This window comes from Rutilus rutilus (genome assembly GCF_951802725.1).
Source record: "Rutilus rutilus genome assembly, chromosome: 10".
Lineage (NCBI taxonomy): Eukaryota > Metazoa > Chordata > Actinopteri > Cypriniformes > Leuciscidae > Rutilus > Rutilus rutilus.
In genome coordinates, this window is record NC_140215.1 from 1,963,623 (window position 1) to 1,986,809 (window position 23,187).

General features: G+C 36.4%; 1 protein-coding gene across 4 annotated transcripts; it reads right to left on the reverse strand.

Annotated features, from left to right (window-relative positions):
* Window positions 1-11,954: 11,954 nt before the first annotated feature.
* LOC311297932 (uncharacterized protein) lies at window positions 11,955-22,866 on the reverse strand. 4 transcript variants are annotated; one of them, XM_084420415.1, is made up of 10 exons: window positions 21,611-22,866; window positions 20,692-20,787; window positions 19,508-19,741; window positions 18,672-18,849; window positions 16,958-17,674; window positions 15,059-15,214; window positions 14,196-14,282; window positions 13,891-14,003; window positions 12,707-12,983; window positions 11,955-12,426 (listed from the first exon to the last, which is right to left on the reverse strand). In XM_084420415.1, exons 1-10 carry the CDS (start codon window positions 22,172-22,174, stop codon window positions 12,299-12,301), a joined length of 2,550 nt encoding a protein of 849 aa, XP_084276541.1. In that variant the 5' UTR covers window positions 22,175-22,866; the 3' UTR covers window positions 11,955-12,298. The 4 variants fall into 4 exon arrangements, with proteins under 4 accessions (XP_084276541.1, XP_084276542.1, XP_084276544.1 ...); XM_084420416.1 differs by having other exon boundaries at window positions 11,961-12,426; window positions 14,247-14,282; window positions 21,611-22,282; XM_084420418.1 differs by lacking the exon at window positions 15,059-15,214 and having other exon boundaries at window positions 11,961-12,426; window positions 14,247-14,282; window positions 21,611-22,283.
* Between the last annotated feature and the right edge of the window lie 321 nt (window positions 22,867-23,187).

A 23,187-nucleotide genomic window follows, 5' to 3' on the forward strand; every position in this document is an offset into this window, starting at 1 on the left:
TAACGGGCTCACTCAAAATGAAATAGCTCTATGTCTGTCAGTAATTGACGACTTCCACATTAGTGTCCGACACTTGAGAAGGAGGCTGTCAGGTTTGCAACTTTATCGTAGAAGACAATATAGCGACCCTGAACGTGTAATCAATTTCATTGCCAGCCAACTTCAGGGACCGGGACGTCTGCATGGCTACAGGATGATGTTTGAAAGATGCAGATTAAATGGTTTGCGGCTGACCCGAGAAATGGTCAGAGAGGTTCAGTTATGTCTGGATCCATCAGGTGTGGAGGAAAGAAGAGGGAGAAGGTTGCGGAGGCGACATTACCGAGTGCCAGGCCCTAACTATCTATGGCATATGGATTCTTACGACAAATTGAAGCCGTATGGCATAGCAGTTAACGGCTGCATTGATGGTTTCTCGAGGCACATCATCTGGATGCAAGCCTACTTCACCAATAATAATCCCAGAGTAATTGCTGGTTATTATTTCCGCGCTGTTGCTGAAAGAGTCGGTTGTCCTCAAATAATCAGATCCGATTTTGGTACCGAAAATGTTCACGTCAACAGGCTACAAGAGTTTCTTCGTGAAGACTCGACAGGAACTGTGCATGGACCTTGTGTCTTTCAAGGAACAAGCCCAGCAAATCAGAGAATAGAAAGTTGGTGGGGTATCTACAGACGACAAAATGCAGATTACTGGATGGATATGTTCAAAGAACTGCAGTCAACTGGTGATTTCACAGGCGACGCAACTGACAAATGCCTCATACGCTTCTGTTTTCTCTCATTAATTCAGGTAACTGTTGTTTAGTCTGATAAAATAAGATTAATACCTGCTAAAATAATAATTTATCTTGATCATTTCCATTTGTCCAAAGCAATTTAAACGGGGCACATCTTTTGGCAAGTTTTAGGCCAATAGCTCAACTGTCCAATTGACCTTTATTATTATTGCTGTTGGTATTATCTTCTATTAATATTTAGTACAGATAGGCCTATAATGCGCTTGTTCGTAGCCTATAACATTTTGAGGTAAAAAATGCTAAAGGATTTTGTGTAACCCATATAGGCTACGAGTTGAATTAATCGTGCATGCTTAAGTTCTAGATTGTTCAAATAATATTCTATTTTTAATGTATTTAAAATAAATAAATAATTTTAATAAATAAGTGAATTCATCTCTTCCCCATTCGCGATTACATTTGATTGATCGGTCGCTGGTCGTTTGCTGTGGTGCTGAATTTGGTGATCACATGCGGCGTAAAGTGAATTGGAAATAGACCGCGGCATTAAGCACTAAACCAGGCACGTGCACAGGTAGGGCTCAACCTGTGCAGAGCACATGCCCTTTTTGCCCTTACACTCCGAAGTGCCCTTTTTTGGGTGGTGTTTTTTTTTTTTTTTTTTTTTTTTTAATCAATGCTATTGGTTACCATTTACGTCTGTCTGTCTGTTTTACAAATATTTAGCCAATGAAAGTTCTTAAAATGAACTTGTGTAAATCGTATTCGATCCTCAAGCTGTCAGTATGCTGATAACTCCGCCCCCTCTATATTTACTGAATCCTGAAGTTCCACAGCAGCCGCACAGTAGACAGCAGCTGAACGAAGTTTTACGAAGGGTAAATAAATATCTTGTTGTTTGAATAAGTAGGCTACTACTAAACACTATGTCTATAAAGGCTAGTATTTTATTTATTTGATGTCTGACTCACTGAGACATGTGGGACGTCGCCTGAGACTGAGAGGTACGGCTAGCATTTGCCATCTAGTCATAGCCAATACATAGACACTTAAATAGCCTGTGCATACAGTAGCATTTCATCTTTTATAAAATGCGATTTTGGCCAAATTTATTTTACAGCAGGACAAACTGAGCGCCCATATAGGTACAACAAACTAGTTTGTAACCTGTTGATGAAAATGTAATGTGATACCGCCGGCGCCGTTTTAATGACGGACAAAAAATGCACATTTGCACACATTCGCTGGTCAAAAACTATATACTGATTATAAGTAATACAACAACATATAATTTGTTTTTACCATCGGAAAAATAACAGGTGCGCCCCCGCGCTGTTTCGTACTGGAACTTACACAAAGCTACGAGTGATCCTCGTCACCTAGGTAACATATATTTCTAAGACGCAAGACATTTCTTCTTTGATTTATGATTGCTGATACACTACACTTAATTTATTAACATTTAGACTAATCATGTTATGGTTAATTCAAGGCTGTTAATATGCACGTATTATCTAGCTAATTTTTTAATCTATAGCCTATTCTATACTCTCCGCTCGTCCTCACATGGTTTTACTACAGTAATATTGTAGTAGTGACTTAAAAAAAAACATTACAGAAGATCACTGTGAAATCTTTATATTGTATCATGCACAATGTAATTCATGATTTAATTCATTCCAAGGCTTCATTTATTTGATCCAAAATACAGCAAAAACAGTAATATTGTGAAATATTTTTACAATTTAAAATAACTGTTTTCTATTTTAATATATTTTAAAATGTAATTTATTTCTGTGATCAAAGCTGCATTTTCAGCATCATTACTCCAGTTCAGTACTCTTCAGTGTCACGTGATCCTTCAGAAATGCTTTTCACTGCAACTGTAGGCCTACTTTTCACACTATTTTTTATTTTATTTTTTTATTGCTGGCTTATTTTAGAGAAAGTGTAGTGAATAAGAGACCTTCAAGAGACCAACATCCCTGGCTCACAGAAGGTTGCTGTTAGGTTTAAAGAAGCCCTTAAAACATGTTTATCTATATTATCTATATTATTATTATTATGGTTGTTATTAATCGTGAATAAATCTAAAGCTTTTGAGACTATTATTTTGTGTTATTGAAAATGGGAGGTGGGGTGCCCTTTTTTTAGTTTCAGCACATGCCCCTCAAAAGGTCTGTGCACGGCCCTGCACTAAACAATATCGCTCCTTGTTCACATTTAGACTCAAATGTGTCGTATGTGTAAATATTTTTGTATGTTTATTTTCCCAATTAAAAAAGGAGGGGACCTTTGCAAAAAATTATAATATGGACTTTCGCATGCACACGAGAAACATCATGGATTGCATAAACAGAGAGTAGCCGATTTCTTTTCGTTTTGATTGTTTCATTTAAAGACATTTCAAGCTTTCTTCAGATGTATTTCTCATGTATGTGTGAGGCATAGGCTACACTGAGTTTCGGTTAATTTATGATGAGATGCGCTCCAGTTCAAGTGCAATGCAAGTGACCGCGCTGGCGCCAATACATGATTATTGTCTGCTATATATTTGCTTCTTATTTATTAAATACAAGCAATTGATTGATGAAAAATTGATTAAAATTAAGATACTATTTATACAAAACGAAATTCACTGCAAAGAAAGGTTTTCTACAAAACAAAACTTAATGAAGTGGTCAAAATCATGTCTGACCCACTCCATGTCTCATATATTGCGCATCCTATCTTACTCATGCTGTTCACTTTTCATAATCAACATAAATGGAAAAATTATACATTATAATATTTTAACAAATATGAAACTAAATGCGCTTATTTAATGGCTACAAAACATATAGTAGGCCTACAGACTCTCTCTTTGTACAAATTGCTGCACATTCATTTAATTCTGAATTTTGCACACATAAGTTGAAAGGCATTTGTTTGTGCATAATAAAACATATCTGCAACATTTATCAATTTTACTGATAATTGTGCATGCATTTATTAATTAGGCCTATTATCTTAATGAATAATGCAACAAGGATGAAGCATGTAAACTGCACTGTTTGTTTATTCAGAATGGAATCAATTGCAAATGGATTTTGACCACTTAATTAAGTTTTGTTTTGTAGAAAACCTTTCTTTAAAGTGAATTTCGGGGGTGTTATTTGCGTGCAAGGTTAAGAACGCTCGCAGCAATTCCACGAGCGTTTCCCAAAAATGCACTTAACATGAATGTGAGATAACGCGTTTTACGTGCTACTTAAAAGTCGCTGTCCATTCGCGAAGTTCTGAAATATAACCTTATATGGAATCGTATTCTGAACGTTTAACCTAATAATTGTCATCTGTTGTGGATTAGCAATCAAGACTATATATAGTCTATATAAGCACCTACAGGCGGAGGCACTGACAAAATGGGTGAAAAAAAAAGATAGCCTACCTTTCAAAAAGATGAAGTTGATGTCCTTTTAGAGGAGATAGAGCGAAACAACGCTGTAATGAAACGGTGTAATTTTCAACAGATTAAAAGGATTTCTTTTATTTTTTTGTTCATTCATTTAAGTTTGATTAAAATTATTAGATTAAATTATTTATATTTATTTGTTTTGTTTTCTGACCTTTTTAATTATTTAATTTATACATTAAATAAATAAAAAAAGAGAGTAATAAAGTGTACAATAAAGTACAATCACAACCATTTGCATTTGAATAAAGTTAAAGGTGCTGCTGGTTGTCCTGGGCTGCGTTCTCCGACGTTGTCTCTTAGCGCGCTACGAAGACTCAAAAGGTACACCTTAACTACAGGTATACCTTTCCTACGTGTGTTCTCCGAACTATACCTTAGGATGTTGCTTAAGGTAAACCTTCTTAAGTTCGACCTTAGCAGGCGCTGTCCATGGTGGAGGCGCTGAATAGGTTGATATCGATGCCTCGATGATCGATTGTGCGCTTCCTTCACAGCGGTATAAGTTTTGAGAAAACAATGTTCTTTATAAAAGAAGCGTTTTAGAAATAGTACAAACTGCATTTATCGGGGCTCATTGAAATATGCAAATGCAGAAATAAATATGAGTATGTGTTTTTAATTTAGCAAGTGTGCAATCCCAAACCCTCACGGCCATAAGTGTGTTAATGTTCACGTAGCCTATGCTGATTATCCACCAGCCATGTAGTTGACATACACTAACTGGCTCCGCGGACGGCGCCGTCTTTGATTTAAAACAAGTAGGCCCTACTCGCTGTCTTGCTGCCATAGCTATAAAGTTTGTGTAAACTCATCTTTCTTTATATAGACTCCTAAGCCTTTTCTGTCAAATGGTTCGCCAGCTGATGTGCCTTAGGATAGTAATTAAAAAAGCTAACAACCATTAGTGTATGGAAACTTTATTAATGAAAACACTTCCATACACTGGGTGTAGGCTATAACAACTTAAGTATTTTATGTGTAAAATTTTAAAGTAAAGTAAAAATGTAATTTTAATACTAAATCAGATTTTATATTAAATATTCATATAAAATTGTCTATGTGTAATTAAACTGCGATGTAAAAAAGCTTTTTGCGTAGTGGTGGCCACTAGCGGTATGAACCGTCAGCAGCGATAAGGTATAGCTAAGAGCGCTCCAGACCAACCTTACGAACGTATGACTTACAGAAGGTATAGGCCTACTTAACTAAGAAGGTTTCGGAAAACACGTATTAACGATAAGGTACTTCTTAAGGTACAACTTAAGAACGACGTAGCGTTAAGGTAGTTTCGGAGAACGCACCCCTGGGCTGAGTTTCCCGATAACGTTGTCTCTTAGCGCGCTACGAAGACTCTTAAGGTATAACTTAACAGAAGGTATACCATTTCTAGGTTGATATCGATGGCTCGAGAATCAATTATTCTCTCGTGCAGGGGCTGTTTATGTGAGAAAGCGGTGTTCTTTATAAAATAAGCACTTCATAAATAGTTGAAATTGCATTTATTAGGACTCATGGGATATTATAAAAAATAACCCAAACTATAATAGCCTATAATAGCCTTGCCTACATATTTTATTTTATTTATTGTAATGTTTTTACCTGCTAGATAATTATGGTTTTTGGAAACGTGCCATAGATTGAGTAGTTGTTTGATGTTCATGTTCTACTGCTTCAGTAAACCCTGCTGCTTTTCAATTTACTGCATGTCATTATTCCCCTTCATTAATCCCTCCCTAATATGCTTTATTTTTATTAATCCCAAATATTATTCGTTTTTATTAATCCCTAATATGGTTTGTTTTTAGGATGAACTGGACACTGTTGTAAATATGTGGAATAACCACCGAATCCGACGTAGCAATGGTCGTGACTTACAACATGGAAAACCCTTCCTCATGTACAACTTACCAGAACTTTATCAATCAAAAGACTACTTGAATCCTGTAGATGCTGAAAAATTGGATGTGATTATCCATGAGAGTGTCTGCCTGTGGAAATCAGACATACCCTGTGATCGTGACTTCTATGACCTCTGCATTCTTGTTATGGAGGAGAATAATCTACAGCCAAGTGCAGCAGCCACAGAGGCATTGAGACTCTACAAAAACATTCGGCCTCTGGTTAGAGAACTTTTAGGTTTATAGATGTCACAATCTATAAAATATGCCATAATTGTAAAAAAAAAAAAAAAAAAAAAATTTTTTTGTGTGTGTAAACATGAAATTTAATTTTTTCTAGGTTGCAGGTTATATTTGTATACCCTTTAGTTTCATAATTTAATGTTTTATTTATTTTTTAATTTTGTCACCTAATGGAAACAGAAACAAAGTACATCAAAGGATGAGTCAAAGAACTTTGTTTTAATATGACAGTAATAGAAATATCCATTCAACGGTGTAGAAAAATAAATGAATCAGTTGATGCAAATAAAACTATTTAAGTGCAACTCCTGCTTCAACAACAGATTATTTAGATTAAATGTTGGATTTATAAACAAAATAATCATGGAAGGAAAACCTAATGGGAAAACAAAACTGTCCCATATAAATCAGCCCACTAAACTTCTATTAACTTCTATCTTGACTCCCATTTTAACTTCATGAACTGGATATAATGTATAATATGAAAACATTACTTTCAATTTATAATGATAATGTAGTACACTATTGTTTACAAAATATATGAATCAGTTGATGCAAATAAAACAATTCATGTGCAACAATACTGCTTCAACCATAGATTTAGATTTAGTGTTGGATGTATAAATGGGAAAAAGTGTAAACATGGAATAAAAACCTGACAGGAGAACATAAAACTGTCCCATTCAAACTAACTATATTAAATTGACAACCACTCTATTTCATTCCCAGTACTTTTTAAAATGACTCCTATTTCAACTTCATGAACGGCATATAACATGTTAACATTAAAACATTACCTTGAGTTTATAATGATAATTTAACAACTCATGGACATCTTTTTCATGCAGGCACTTCAACTTTAACCTTCATATGTCTATGACAAATCCATTACCCACACTCCACTGTTTAACACAGAGCAAAACTCTGCCCTAAATTCTGCATAGGTGCTGTAGTCGCTTGCCAGTTCAAGGTGCTGTGTACAAGTGTGGGCAATGGGCCTTCTTGAAAACTCACTCATTTCTTTAAATGTTACTTCAATTGTCTTAGAGAGAAATAAATCAGACCCTGTGCAGTATCTGAGAAAAAGACCAAGCTCCTTCTGGTCTCTCTCCCTAATGAATCGTAAGAGATGATTTGATACGATTGTTTCAGACTGGGACATTGATTGTTGGAACTTAATGGATTTTGCCACATTTCTTGCCTTTGGTTGGAGATTTTCAGTTATCTTGTCCAGATTTTCAGCAGTCATGGTTTCCCCAATAGATCGCAGAATGGGTTTCCAGCATTTTATTATGTAGGCTGGTTGTTGCACCATCTCTTTATGTGCAATTTCTTCCAGTATTTTCTGGAGATTGTTTTCATTAGGTAGCACTGTGCAGCTGTGACTGCTTAGAACACTAAGTACTTCATCCATGTCAGCACTTTGGAAGTCTTGGAGCGCTTCACTTAAAACATCCTTCTCTGTTGGACTAATGTAATTGAAAAACACCTCCATTAGACTGGTTTCTGGTGAAGGAAGGGACAGTGCTTCTTTTAGAAAAGGAGGTGCTAGCTGAATTGGCAAGTAACCAAAGCGCAGCCATCCAATGGCAAAAATACGTGCAACAGCTTCCCACTCCCTTTCTTGGTAAGTGTGATGCAGAGTAGGTATCTTGTAAGTTGTTCCACAAGTTCTTGTTGCAAAAAATGTGTCCCAGAATTCAGTAATACAGTCCTGGAAAACTCCATCGCCGATGCCAGCTTCCTCCTCGCCATTTTCGAGTACCCGTTTAAATTTTACATTTGCAAGCAGAATGTTATTGTCTGAGAAAGCTTGAATCATATCACTTACACAGTGAACTCTGCGAATCATAACTGTTTCACTTTCAGTCACATGTCTTGGATTTTCAAAGAATGAGTCATTGTTCGTTGGCTCCTGGGAATCAGTTGCCTGTGGTGGATCTTGTGGCACTTCTGACACCATTCCTTCAGCATCTGTATCTTCATAGAATGTGCTACCTGGAATGAAGACTGAATCTGACTCAGATTGAACTGTTTCCAGTATTGTTTCAACAAATATTTCATTCCCCACATAATCAACATGTACAGGTGAATACACAAGTGTGTCAGAAACCATGTCAAAAGATGTGTTCACATCATTACCCAGGAACACCACTTCATCATCAGAAGATGGGAGTACATCATCATGGGAGCTTACAGGCGTAGAAGGAGGGGAATGCAAAGTTTGAATTCTGGTCTGATTGTTACATCCTGAAGTACATGGAGTTACGTCTGGCGTGGAAGTAAGCCGGGGTCTCTTTAGAGTCAAATTCCTGTCAGTTTCATCACTCTGATCAGAATCCTGATCTTTCAGTCTTGTGCACACATACAGTCTAAGAATTTTGTAATGTGTTGCCTCGTACAAGCCGCCAACTGTCTGATCTTTTTTGAGTGGTTCTTCAGACCCACTGACACAAACCATAAAGTTGAAATCGTCAGCATTCCCTTTTGCTGATTCACCATCAGGGAAAAAAAGTTTTCTCCCGATATCCAGAACATTTGACACAGTGTCTTCTTTTTTAACAACAATTTCTCGTGTTCCACCACCTTTGGGTCTTCTAACTTGTTTGTAACTGCCATCTTGGTAGCTCATCCAGCCAAGCTCAATTTTCCTTGTCTTGCTTTCAGCATTCTTATTGCCAACACCATACTTTTTTTTCTGATTTTGAATTGCTGGTAGTTTCATTTTTTCTCTTATTTGGTTAATCAATTTCTGTTTTCTGTCTTCATTCCCATGATCCTCTGCATTTATCGGCATCCAGTTCTTTGCAAAGACCCTGTCGCCATATCGAGGAATATACTTAGCCAGTTCCTCTTCATTCATAAGTCTGGCAACAGCAGGATCAATCTGAAACACATCATCATAATATGCTTTTAGTATGCGTTTAGTTTTAGGTGGTAAAGTGTTTTCAAAAATAAGGACTAAAGTTATCTGAGCCGCAATTCCGCATATTCATATATATATATACAGTGCAATGCATAAGTGAATACACCCATGCTAAAGTTGACTAAAAAGAGGAATAAAAAATCATATTTTGGAAATTGAACTTAATGCCTCAATTTAAAAAATTAGGAAAAATCCAACCTTTAAGGACACCAATTTTCTTTGTGAATGAATAATGTATCGTAAATAAATAAATGTTCTTCCTTAAAATATATGGTGCATGAGTGAGTACACCCCTATGTTAAATTCCCATAGAGGCAGGCAGATTTTTATTTTTAAGTATTTAAAAAAAATTTTTTTTAGGATACTATGCATCCTGATAAAGTTCCCTTGGCCTTTGGAATTAAAATAGCCCCACATCATCACATAGCCTTCACCATACCTAGAGATTGGCATGGGGTACTTTCCATAAGATCATCTCTCAATGCAAATCAAACTAGCTTTTAGGCTAACTGAAATAAAACCATGCCAATCTCTAGGTATGGTGAAGGCTATGTGATGATGTGGGGCTATTTTAATTCCAAAGGCCAAGGGAACTTTATCAGGATGCATAGTATCCTAAAAAAAAAAAAAAAAAAATACTTAAAAATAAAAATCTGCCTGCCTCTATGGGAATTTAACATAGGGGTGTACTCACTTATGCACCATGTATTTTAAGGAAGAACATTTATTTATTTACGATACATTATTCATTCACAAAGAAAATTGGTGTCCTTAAAGGTTGGATTTTTCCTAATTTTTTTAATTAAGGCATTAAGGTAAATTTCCAAAATATGATTTTTTATTCCTCTTTTTAGTCAACTTTAGCATGGGTGTATTCACTTATGCATAGCACTGTATATATATATATATATATATATTATTTTTTTCATATAATATAAACATAAAATTAGTATTTGCACCCCAAAAAATGTTGTATAAACAAGGAGTCTGACAGCAGCCAGTATGATCTGATCTCACCATCATCGAGTCTGTCTGTGATTACATGAAGAAACTGAGACAAAGCTACAGTACACTGAAAAAACAGCAATTGAGCTCTAACACCTGCTGTAAAGTGAAGATGCTTTTAAAAAATAATGTCATAAACAGATTTTATTTATCAATTAACTTGTATTAACTAAATGAAATAAATATTTGGTGTGACCAGCCTTTTGTGTTTAAAACACTCCTAGTGCATACGAAAATGTCACTGGATTATAACAATTAATAGCAAAAGGGTTTGGAAATGTAAACTGATATTTCTTGCTGACACACTACAGCAAAAGATATAAATAAAGGTCACTCAGTCCTATATTCATAATTAAAAAAATCCGTTTGAATGCCCGCTGCAATATCTTGTCCTTTTAACAGTTAGCTGCTAAGCGGTCTTCCCGTGCCTATAGTCATGTCAGTTGCGTGACAGGATTCTCCGTTATCACAAGTTTGAGTCATTTCAATGTGTCTTCTCTACTGACTGACTCACTCATAAAGACAGTCTTTTCCGCCATCTATTGGAGAAATAATGAATGTAACTTCTGTTGCTGTTTACGGTCAAGGACTATTTGTTCCAGCGGAAGGAAGGCTTTTAGTGATTTTACTTCATGAAAGTTGCATATTGCATAAGATACATATTTTTTCAGCTTTAATATTTGTATTGTATTGTGAGATAACCGTTTTATAAAAGTAATAACTCGAGTCTAGTGCTGTATCGTGAATAAGTCACGGCTGAAGGGGTTGCAGGGTTATCTAGGGGTTATCTAACAACAACGCCCTCAGCCGTGACTTAACGTTAACGTATATAAAGATGACTTAACTTTAAAAAGTAACTTAATTGATTCTCAAATCCGACATTACTAGATACGTGTTGTGTATTCGTCCCGCTTATAAGGCATTGGGCCTATTAGTTTAACAGGGTGCTATCAAGGCCATGACCAAGGCGACCATTTCAATAATCATTAACCGAAGTAACAATAGCACAAGTAACTTAAACCACATGTTAATCTAGCAAGTGACATACCTTATCTTCCTCCATTTTTGCCAGGTTCTCCTCTGGGACACCTCTCTCTCTCAAAGCAGTTATAAAATCCATCTCTTCTGCGGTCAAAGACGCCAGCTCGCACATAGCTACTACACCATAATACACAACATTCAGAAGGGGCGAGATTTTCTCGCGAATCGCGATAGACGTGACGTCGTGAGAAAACGGTTTTATGACGAGATCTTACATTAGAAATTAAGTCGTGATCACGAGAAAACAACTTTTGTTATCTCGAGATCACGAGACAATTAAGTCGTGATAACGAGAAAACAACTTTTGTTATCTCGAGATCACGAGAAAATTAAGTCATGATAACGAGAAAACAACTTTTGTTATCTCTAGATCACGTGAAAATTAAGTCGTGATCACGAGAAAACAACTTTTGTTATCTCGAGATCACGAGAAAATTAAGTCGTTATCACGAGAAAACAAGATAGAAAAAAATAACAATCCATGGCCTCTTAGGGCTTCCGTAGAGTTCCTGCAGGCGAAGCAAGGACCCTAAAACTTATTTAGTAAACATACAAGCTTTTTTCCTCTGGATTATGATTTATAATCAAATCATTATTCTGAATAACAAAAGTGAACCTTGACACACACACAAAACCCAGTAAATGTGTTTACAAAAATCTTGTTTATTCAAAGATTACATTATCTCTTTTCTCCAGACAAAAACCAAAGGATATGTGGAGCAAAAATAACTTTGTCACTGTGCAAATTATTTAAACAAGTTTTTTTTTTTTTCAAATAGTAGTATTATTTCCATTCAAAGTCTAAAAAATATAGAAAAATAAATATGGCTTGATCAAGTCAAAGTTCTCATCTTTCTCACCAAGGAAACATCCTTCCATAGCTCGACTTTATACTCATTCTATGCTGCATATAGTGACATAATTGTTCTAGCATTAATATTTGTTCAGTGTGACCTCTGACCCAGGTTATTAGCTAGGAAAGGCAGCTTTACTTTTGCAGAGTTTGCGTGAACTCTGACATGTGACTTTGACAGTCTGCAAAAGTTTTTGTGAAAGAAACGGCCAGTTCCGGAGTCTTAAACTTGGCAGTAAACCGCCGTAATACAGCATCTCCCTCTGTGGGAAATTAAACACATGTAAAGTCAAGTCAGCTTTATTTCTATAGCGCTTTATGCAGACTGCATCAAAGCAGCTTCACAGTAATAAAGAGAATCAATGATGCAAACTTCAAATATGAGGCTAATTCTGCTGTAAAGCAGCTCTAAAACTAGACAATAGCATCATTATTCAGTTCGAGTTTTGATCTCATCTGATAGTGTCAGTGCAGTCAAATCAATAATATCACTGAATATTAATTGACTTTTGTAAATATTTAGATAATTATGAGTTTGTTTACCTGAAGAGTCAGCAGCTGTCCATGCCACTGCGTTTGCAGAAGTGTTCCCTGGTTTAAGGCGAATGGCTCTGGTGATGCAGTGGTTTACACACACCTTCTCATCCCCTTCTTGCCTCATAAATACACGGTAGATGTTCCTCGAGGGATGGAAAAGGATCTTAATGTCTCCTTCACCTCGGGCTTTCCACTTGTTAATATCACAGTCCCAGCGGTAAAGTTTGGCCCTCTCCTTCAACAACATCTCCTCTTCGTTCTCCTCAACCGATGGCAGATCCACCTCGAAAGAAGCAATCACATAATAAACCAATGAATACGCCTCAACATGCCGTGCTTTACAGTGAATTCAGAACTTCTTAGGCACGTCAACCACTCACTATCCGATTTATAATGAAAATACAAATGCGTGTTAAGAAAACTAGGATATTTGCTGTTTATTAGTACTTATAAAGCACATTATTCTGCATGATCATATTCTACATCCCTTAATCTAAACTTAACAACTACCTTACTAACTATTAATAAGCAGTAATTAGGAGTTTATTGAGGCAAAAGTCACAGTTAATAGTGCGAATTGGACCCTAAACTAAAGTGTGACGATACACACTAAAAATAAATGAATCCTAAGTAGTAATATTTAAATGTTTTATTTGAGTGATACTAATAATTACACATTTAATTTAAATTACTAATAAATTAATACATTTTAATAAATAAATAAAACTTTGATTTAAATAAATAACAAACAATATTTGATTGAAATAAATTATGTCTGTCAAATCGATTAATCGCGATTAATCGCATCTAACAAAAGTTTGTGGTTATATAATATGTGTGTGTACATATATATATATATATATATTACACACACACATAATGTTTATTTATATATATATAGACGCACATATATACACAAACTTTTATGTTAGATGCGATTAATCACGATTAATCGATTTGACAGCACTAAAATAAATGAATTAAAATGTGTTTTTTTTAATTAGAATTAAACATAAGCCTCGAGAGAAACCAGTCTAAGCACACCAAACATTTGTATGAAAAGTGTCTGTACACAACAGAATCACATTCTGTGTAAAATGCCCTTCATAATTTCAGTACGTTACAGAGAAACAACTACACAAAAACACGGTTCTTGCTAAAAGCTAAGCTCAAAGGGAAGCGATATCTACATGTATAGGAGCTTCATCATCATCATCATCATCATCATCATCACGGTCCTCTTCCTCTCCGCCACTTTGCGTCTCTGTTGCATCTCCAGCATTTTCCCGGGGAAGATTTGCATCTATAGTAATAAACAAGACTTTTATTTTTTAACATAGAAAATCAAGACGGCAAATATTGGAAGCAGCCGATGACATCAGAGCCATAATGAAGATTTAATGATAACGGTTTAATATCTGTGGTGTGACATAAAGGTGTGCATTTGTGGCAGTATTTAAGCAAACTGGGATTCACTGCAACCAGACCAAACTACCATGACCAGCGGATGAATCTCCTTGGATGGACAGACCAGGATACAACTTTCCTTTCAAAGATTTGACTGCCTCCTCAAAATCTTCATCTGAATAAGAAAAAGACATGAATTAATGGCTTGAGATTAACCCTTAATGGCTTGAGCTAAAAAAAATAAAACATAAAATAAAAACAGAAGATATTGTGAATGCTGTTTTCCTGATGCTGTTAATGATTAACTTTCCCAGAACACTGCAAAAAAAATCCGCAGTATTTCCGTCTTATTTTCCAGTACAAATATCTAAACATTCTTAAATTGTTTTCTAAAACATTCGTCAAAATGAAGTGAGTTTGTGCTTAAAACAAGAAAAATATCTGCCAATGGGGGCAGAAAAATAAGTTTAATGACCTCACTGGCAGATATTTGTTCTTGTTTTAAGTAAAACCTTAATATTATACATTATATGCATTACAAGCCATAATTAATGCATTAAGAATGTATGCATTATACACGTTATACGAAGCTTTAAGTGCTACCAAATATTTATATTACAGTCAAGATTTTCATAAATAGTTCAGTCTTAAAATGATAATTCCAAAGGGTCAAAAGGGAAAAAAAGTACATTTCAGCTTTATTATTATTTTTATTAATATTTTTATGGTCAATGCATATGATCTCCTAAACAAATCACCTCACTTACTCAAGATTTATTTATGCTTTCCAAATACACAGTAGCTTTTCAAGTCATCTGGTGGAAATTCCAGTTTTATCGCAATATCAGCTTTTTTTTTTTTGCAATATCATACCCTAATAACAGTAGCGATGATTGCCTTAGCAATGCAACTAAGTATGCAGAAATGATTCCAGCTGTCTATTCTTCCTACCGTCCTCCTCATGGCTCAAGTCTCCCAGCTGGTGTTTGTCACAGAAGAAGGTTTGCGGAAGCATCAGTCTAGCGGCCAGTTCAGCTTGTTCTGCTGTCGGCTTTCGCTCAAACACGATCTCAACATCAGCGTCACACCGGCCCTGGCTGCTCTTTCCTTCTCAGTGAGAAAACACATGACATATTACATTTAGCTGAGAATAATGATATTATGTTTCATCAATATAATGATTTATATATATAAATCCCTCGGGTCATTTTGACCCGGAAATTATTTTCGCATTTTTTTTTTATTTGAGTGTTCATCAGAGGGGTCCAAGACCCCAGGACTTGAACCACTAATACACACCCAAGAAAATTAATGGATTCGAGGAGTTTTGTGGTTGAAATGAAAAAAAGTAACAAATCCTTCCCTCGCGGGTCAATTTGACCACCTTAGGAATTAAAGGAATGCGAGGAATGCGAGGAATGCTTCAGTACACATAGAAAAACATTAAAATGCTCAAAATTCTAACAAAAAATGCTAAAACTTTACCAAAAAATTATTTTATAATGTCTAGGTGTGTATCTGAATGCATACTGAAGAGAAACTGACTTTAGGACCCAGCGGAACATCTCATTTGCTCCATATAGCGCTATAAGGCCATCTAGTGGCAAGAGTCATTAAATATAATGTAAATTTTATTTTTTCCACAAGAGGTCAGCAAAGACACCCAATGTAAGATATTTTGAGCTGAATTAAAAGGTTTATGCATGAAATTGTGAGTTATTCTGAATTTAAATTGAAAGAATGTGAGGAATGTGCTTAAATTACTAAATTAGCATTTATTGATCAAATCTAGTAATTTAAAAGGTAAATAAAATAGAAAAATAACAAAAATCTCCAAAAAGAGAGAGTTTTTTTCCCCGCCCCCTCCTCCTCAGACTCAAGGCTCATGTGGATTGCCAGATTGAGGACACGCAGCAGGAACAAGGGAACTTGACAACGGAAAGCGACGAGCCTCGCACTGTAAGTTGATGTATACGTTTGCAACGTTTGAGGCTTATTAGGTCAGGTAGAATCTTTGATCTCTAACCTAGTTCATTTGCTTTCAAAGTATACTAAATGTGTTCAGATAACATACTATTTTGAGTTTCTATCTATTAAACCAATCTCCTTCATTGTATTAACTCAAATTTTTTATTTCAATGAACTCAAAATTTGAAGGCAACCTGGAGCCGGTTTCACAAAGATAGACTTTGACTATGGCTTAGATATAGTAGATAGTCAGACTTCAGATAGACATCTAAATCAGACCGTTGCACAAAGCACTTAAGACTCTGACTATCTTAAGTAGGACTACACTGCAATGCATTCTGGGTAAAATAAGACACTTTTCAAAACAAAAAACACGGCGGATCGAGTAAGTGCATTCAGCCGCTCAGTGCAGTTTACCCCAGCGGAAAACATGTGTTTGTTGGAGGAGTATAACAGTTACAGGGACATTTTACTTGGGAAATTTAGCGGAGAATGTAGTAACAAGAAGAAATGTTTAAATCATGAGCCATTTTCCCTTTTCTGTTGGCTGTTTGTAATGTAACTGATTGTTACTGCTGGTTGCCAAGGTAACAGAGTCTTAGACCTAAGTTAGCCTAAGTTAAGGTGTCTACTTTGTTTGGTCTAAATTAAGTCAGTCTTTATTTTTGTGAAACAGTCTAACTTGCATTAGACTAGTCTATGAGCAAATTTTAGACTTGTCTAACACTATAGACCGGTCTAAAATAGCTTTGTGAAACTGGCAGGTTACTTACTTTTTTAAGTCAAACCACCAATAATTTTTTACAGTGTGGAAGCAGGACCCAAAAATGAGTAAGAAACAAGTAGTTAATTCAGCAAATATGAAGGATTACAGACGCTCACCTGTTTCTGGAGCACTGGATGCAGAGGCCACTGCTTCTTCAAAGATTTCCCTGAAGGCATCGGCCGACTCCCGCAGTTTAAACCGCACCGCTAACGTCTGATCCAGGCCTTCTCCGGCAGCGAAGTCCAAGGCATTCCACGTCCACGCCTTCTCGCTCGCTTTCATCGGCTTGAGCTTCATGTTTGGAGTAATCCAGTGGTTTGCACATAATTTCAGAACCTGCTCTCTCCTCATCACGAGTCTTGCACGTCTGGGTTTATTATTTTGAAGTATTTTAAGTACGCCTACGCCTCTTTCCTTCCACTCGATCAGTTCTTTGTCGTAGTGGTATAATTTGGCTCTGTGACTGAAAACCACTTGCTCGTTTTCCTCTCCAGTCGAGATCTCAATAAGATCAGGTAGTGGTACGGCTGGCTCATATGTTTCTTCTTCTTCATCCGTGCCAGAAGCTCCACTCTGATTTAGCACAGATGAGGGAACATGCTGAAAGCTGAAGTTAAACGCTGGAACTGACTCCCCAAAACGGAAAATATCCTTCTGGTCAAACTGAACAGATCCACACCAGCCGCTGCCAGTTGAACGCGGATTCCCATCAGGACTAGAAGTAGATGTGGCTTCATTTGTCACCAGGCTCACATCACAGTTCCACCGCTCATCTTTTTTACCAAACGCTGGAGTTGCAGACGGTTTCGCAGATCCTCCAATAGGAGGCAAAACTGAAGAGGAAAGCAAATGACGTGTTTACTACATACACAGAATCTTTAAATGTAGGATTTCTCATTTTGTACACTTAAATCTGTTGAAGTCCCCCTGTAGTCAATCATTGTATCCTTTAAAACTCATCTTTGAGCACCAAAATGTCATATTTAAACATTTTTCCTTGGAAAAAAATGTCTTCATGCCTTAAAATATCTTGAATGTAACTCGACACCCTTGCCTCATGAATATGCAAATGAGCCCCGCCTCCACTCACTCACTCAGCTCAGAGATCCACTGGTTGACGATCACACGTTGATCTGATTGGTTACAAGGTAGTTTGTGACGTCAGAAACACCAGCGATTTCAAAGCGTGTTTTTGAGACTGTCTTTGGTTCACTGCAGTTTTAAGGAGGAAATACTCAGCAATGCTGTCGACTTATGAACTTACACATGCTTTATAAACACATAGACATATAAAACAACATATAAACAGTTTGAAATCGCTGGCGTTTCTGACATCACAAACTACCTTGTAACCAATCAGATCAACGTGTGATCGTCAACCAGTGGATCTCTGAGCTGAGTGAGTGAGTGGAGGCGGGGCTCATTTGCATATTCATAGAACCGCACATACTAAATGAGGCAAGGGTGTCGAGTTACATTCAGACACGAAGATTTTTTTTTCAAGGAAATTTCTTTTAAATATGTCATATGGTGATCAAAGATGAGTTTTAATCGATATAATTATTGAGTACAGGGGGACTTTAACTGTCACTGTCCCACAAAAGCTATATATCATAGGAAAGACTCGAGTTTCCATATTTGGTGTTTTTAAATAGACGTGAAATAGCTAAAATTGCTTATCTTGTTTTGATGAGTTAAAGTAATGTAAAATCATACGTTGTCGTGACTCATTGATCATATCGCAGTTTTTACAGTGTAACAGACATATGGAAAGAACTCAGAAATGGAGAATCTATCAGTTTTTCTTTAGATTTAATGATGTTTTCCAACCTTTTACAGACTTGATCTTGATCTCGATCTCTGTCGTTTTGGTGACATCCATCAAACGCTCTTGCATTTTAGAAACCAGCATCCTCACGTTGTGAAAAAAAGCATCTGGACGTTCAGAAATGCTGGAAAGATCTTCAAATTCTTCAGACGTGGACTCGTCACAGTCAGACGGGTAATTCTACAGATACATCACAAATAATGCAGAAAGAAGAAAATACAAAAATGTAAATGCATTCTTTAGAAACTTTGTCAATAGCCTAAATTTCAAATATATATATCGGAAAGTAAATATAATCTAGTGCTTTCCTCATCAAACATTGAGGAAGTGTTGTTGTTTTATAAACTTAGTGTTTTATTAAAGTGAAAATCCAGCTTTTAATGTTGTTTATATGTCTATGTGGTGTTTTTAATATGCTTTAAGACAAAGCATGTGTAAATTCATAAGTCGACATCATTGCTGAGTATTTCCTCCTTAAAACTGCAGTGAACCAAAGACAGTCTCAAACACACGCTTTGAAATCGCTGGTGTTTCTGATGTCACAAACTACCTTGTAACCAATCAGATCAACATGTGATCGTCAACCAGTGGATCTCTGAGCTGAGTGAGTGAGTGGAGGCGGGGCTCATTTGCATATTCATAGAACCGCACATACTAAATGAGGCAAGGGTGTCGAGTTACATTAAAGCTATTTTAAGGCATAAAGAAAAAACGTTTAAATATGTAATTTCGGTGATCAAAGATGAGTTTTAAGTGATAAAATCATTGACTCCATGGGGACTTTAACGTCAGACTCTTGATCAGAATACGAGTTTGTTTTTGGAGAATCTTCACAAACCTGCAGGAAATGAATGTGATCTTCAGTGGTCATAAACTGATCAAGCTCAGACACCGTCCTCTTCATGCCAGCGATCTTCTGTTGGACTTTCTCCTGAAGTCCTTCAACGTGACTGAGTTCAGCTCTCTGTTGATCTGCGATCAGTTCCTTCACACGACAGCATGTTTTCTGAACGCAGGACACCACCTCGCTGAAGACTCGCTCGCTTTCTGTGACGGCTGTCTGTGCTGAACCCTGTTCCAGGAAAAACAATCACAAACTCAATATATTTTACATATACTGGAATCACTATGATATCACAACTTGTAATAATTGCTTTAACAAGCTCATTATTTCTGCCTAAATTAATACTTGATGTTAGCTAACTGCATGACTTGTATTTTCTTAGAACTTTACATTTCTGAAATAACGTTCCGGCAAGGTTATGAAATCATAAGTTATGAACAAACGTTCTTCCAGTAACATAATATTTGTATAAACGTATCTCTTTAATAATGTTCTAAAATAGTTAGCATGAAAACATTATACATCGTTGATGGAATGTTTTAGTTGGATGTTTGTCTAATGTTTTTAAATGGAACTACTGGTTTTAGAATGTTTAGAGAACATTCAAAAGTAACATTGAATGGAATGTTCCCACATTTTGTAAAAATAAATAAAAAAATAAATAAAAAATATTTTTTTAAATTTAATGTTTCCTTAACGTTCCCATAACCATGCAAAAACATTTTTAAAACATTTTAAAAACTGAATGTTTAGATCCAAACATTCAGAAATAATGTTTTCATAACTTAATGGCAAAGTTAACAAAATCAAACAAAAATACGCTTGTTAGCTGGGTATTCGCTTCTCAGATGTTTCTCCTGAAAAGAAAAATCCAAGATCTGTCTCTAGAGTTTCAGAAGACGTCTCAACAATTTCTCAAACTGTGCTCAGATTTGCCAACATCTCTCATCAAACATCTCTCATCAAATTCTGCAAAGAACAAATGATGTGAGCTGCTTTCCACATTAATATCCACAATTATATACTCTTACTCAGATGTACTTCTCCTAAGGAATTTAAGGAGAAACATATGAGGCAAAGTGGATACATGAATTGTATCATAGGACTGATAACATGAGATCTGTGATCAATACTCAAAACTGAGTGATCAATACTCAATACAGCTGATCAATACTCACTCGGATTGACTCCTCAGCCTGCGTTAGCTCTTTAAAATCCTTCTCTCTGTCTTGGATGTTCTGCAGAAACTTCACACGTGTTTCCATTAACTTCCTCTGGCGACAGAAAATACTAATAGTTATATAGGCCTACTTTAGTTTTTAACATCAGATAAAACCTGTAAATGCGCATTACGTTAACTAACTTTTAGATACTAGGATAAAGATATTGGGTTTAAAATAAGGTTGCATTAGTTAAAAACTTTAGTTAAGAATGAACAATAGTTCTACTTAATGGTAATTTCAACATTTACTAATACATTATTAAAATCAAAAGTTGAATTTGTTAGTAAAAGTCCCCCTGTGGTGAAAATCCAGTTTTTAATGTTGTTTATATGTCTATGTGGTGTTTTTAATATGCTTTAAGACAAACCATGTGTAAATTCATAAGTCGACAGCATTGCTGAGTATTTCCTCCTTAAAACTGCAGTGAACCAAAGACAGTCTCAAAAACTGACTGTTTCTGACGTCACAAACTACCTTCTAACCAATCAGATCAACGTGTGTTCGTCAACGAGTGGATCTCTGAGTGAGTGAGTGGAGGCGGGGATAATTTGCATATTCATAGAACTGCATATAGTAAATAAGCTGTAGAGTTACATTTAAGCTATTCATGAATTTTTTTCAAGGAAAAAACTTTAAATATGATTTTGATGATCAAAGATGAATTTTAAGGGATAAAATGATTGACTATGGGGGACTTTACCATTAATGCATGTGAACTATAACATGAAAAAACAACAAACTAACATTAACAACGATTAATAAATACTGTAACAAGTGTATTGCTCATTGTTAGTTCATTGACTAATGTTAACAAATGAGAGCTTATTGTAAAGTGTCACCAGTAAAAGCCACAATAATCTGGCAGGACCTCTACCTGTCTGTCTGCTCTTTCATCAGATGCTGAGATGGTGTCGTGACTCTTGTGTTCATGTATTGCACACAGCAGACACACACACTGCTGATCAGTACGACAGAAAACATCAATGAGTTTCCCGTGCTGAGAGCAAGTTTTGCTGTGGAGATCCGTGGCTGAATCCGTCAGCTGGTGTTTCCTCCACCCGTGAAGCTCGTTGTGTTTCTCCAGGTGAGACTCGCAGTAAGAGGCGAGACAGGTGAGGCAGGACCTGATGGCTTTGCTCGTTCTCGAGGTGCAGGAGTCACAGCTCACATCTTCATCAGCCTCAGCCTGTGTTCTTCTCATCTTCATCAGCTTCTCGGAAAGTTCCTTCACGTGGAGCCAGTCAATGAGAGCAGGTCTGTGGTTAAAAGTGTGTTTGCATTGAGGGCATCTGCACACATCCCGATCCCGATCCCACACACCTGTAATGCAGTCCGTGCAGAAACTGTGTCCACAGGGAATAATCGCTGGATTCCTTAAGAGATCCAGACAAATTGAGCATCTGAGAGATTCCCGATCGAGTGAAACTTCATCTGCCATTTTGACGCATTAAAATGAAACCACGAACGCTTCAGTTTCGTTTGTTTGGAAACGAGTGTGACTCAACAGGCAATATTCCCGAAGGAGGCTACTTAAATTTACGTCTTTCTTACATTTGTATGCATCCATCTCTATCTCTGTTGTGCAGTCAGAAAACGTTCATTTTACGTTCGAATATCGGACGAATATCGATCGCGAAACTAAGTTTTGAAGGCGTTTTGCTGTGCCGCTTTCAGAAAGTGTTCCTTTTAGATTAATTTGTAGGTTACTATACAGGCCGATATGCATCGGAAGTAAATGGTTTATGCAGGACATTATGTGTCGTGTCTGATATGATTAAGATTTTAATTATGTTTGCGATCGTCAAAACAAAAGTCTGCTTGACAAACACACGTTATCATCAGTAAAGAGATATCACGACTTGTAAAGGATTGTAAACATAAGGAAACTGAGGTCAGTATTACAAATGCGTGCAGTCAGTGTGTATAATTTTCATCTGTTGCTGTGTATTTTAGAGTCCTGCTAGTATCGTGTGTTTCCAGTAGATGGATCGTTGTCTTGGAGCTGAACTCCCTTCAGAGAACAGCAACAACAATTGTTGTCCTTCACGAGGACGCCGACGCACTGAATCGTTCTTTGATTAAAGTCCACCACTCAATAATTGTATCCTCTAAAATTTATCTCTGATCACCAAAATTACATATTCGAATGTTTTCCTTAAAAAAATATATATTCATGCCTGATTGAATAATGTAGTTTAGTAGCCTATAGGCGGTTCTATGAATATGCAAATTAGCCCCGCCTCCACTCACTCACACTAGACCCACCCGAGGACGATCGCACATTGACCTGATTGGTTACAAGGCAGTTTGTGACGTCAGAAACACCTGCAATTTAAAACCATGTTTTTGAGTTGAGTCAAGGCTTGTTGGACTTTAACCGGCGCTGCACAATCGGTGAATGAAATCAAAATACAGCGAGAGCGATTAGAGATGTATGCTTTTCAATTGCTC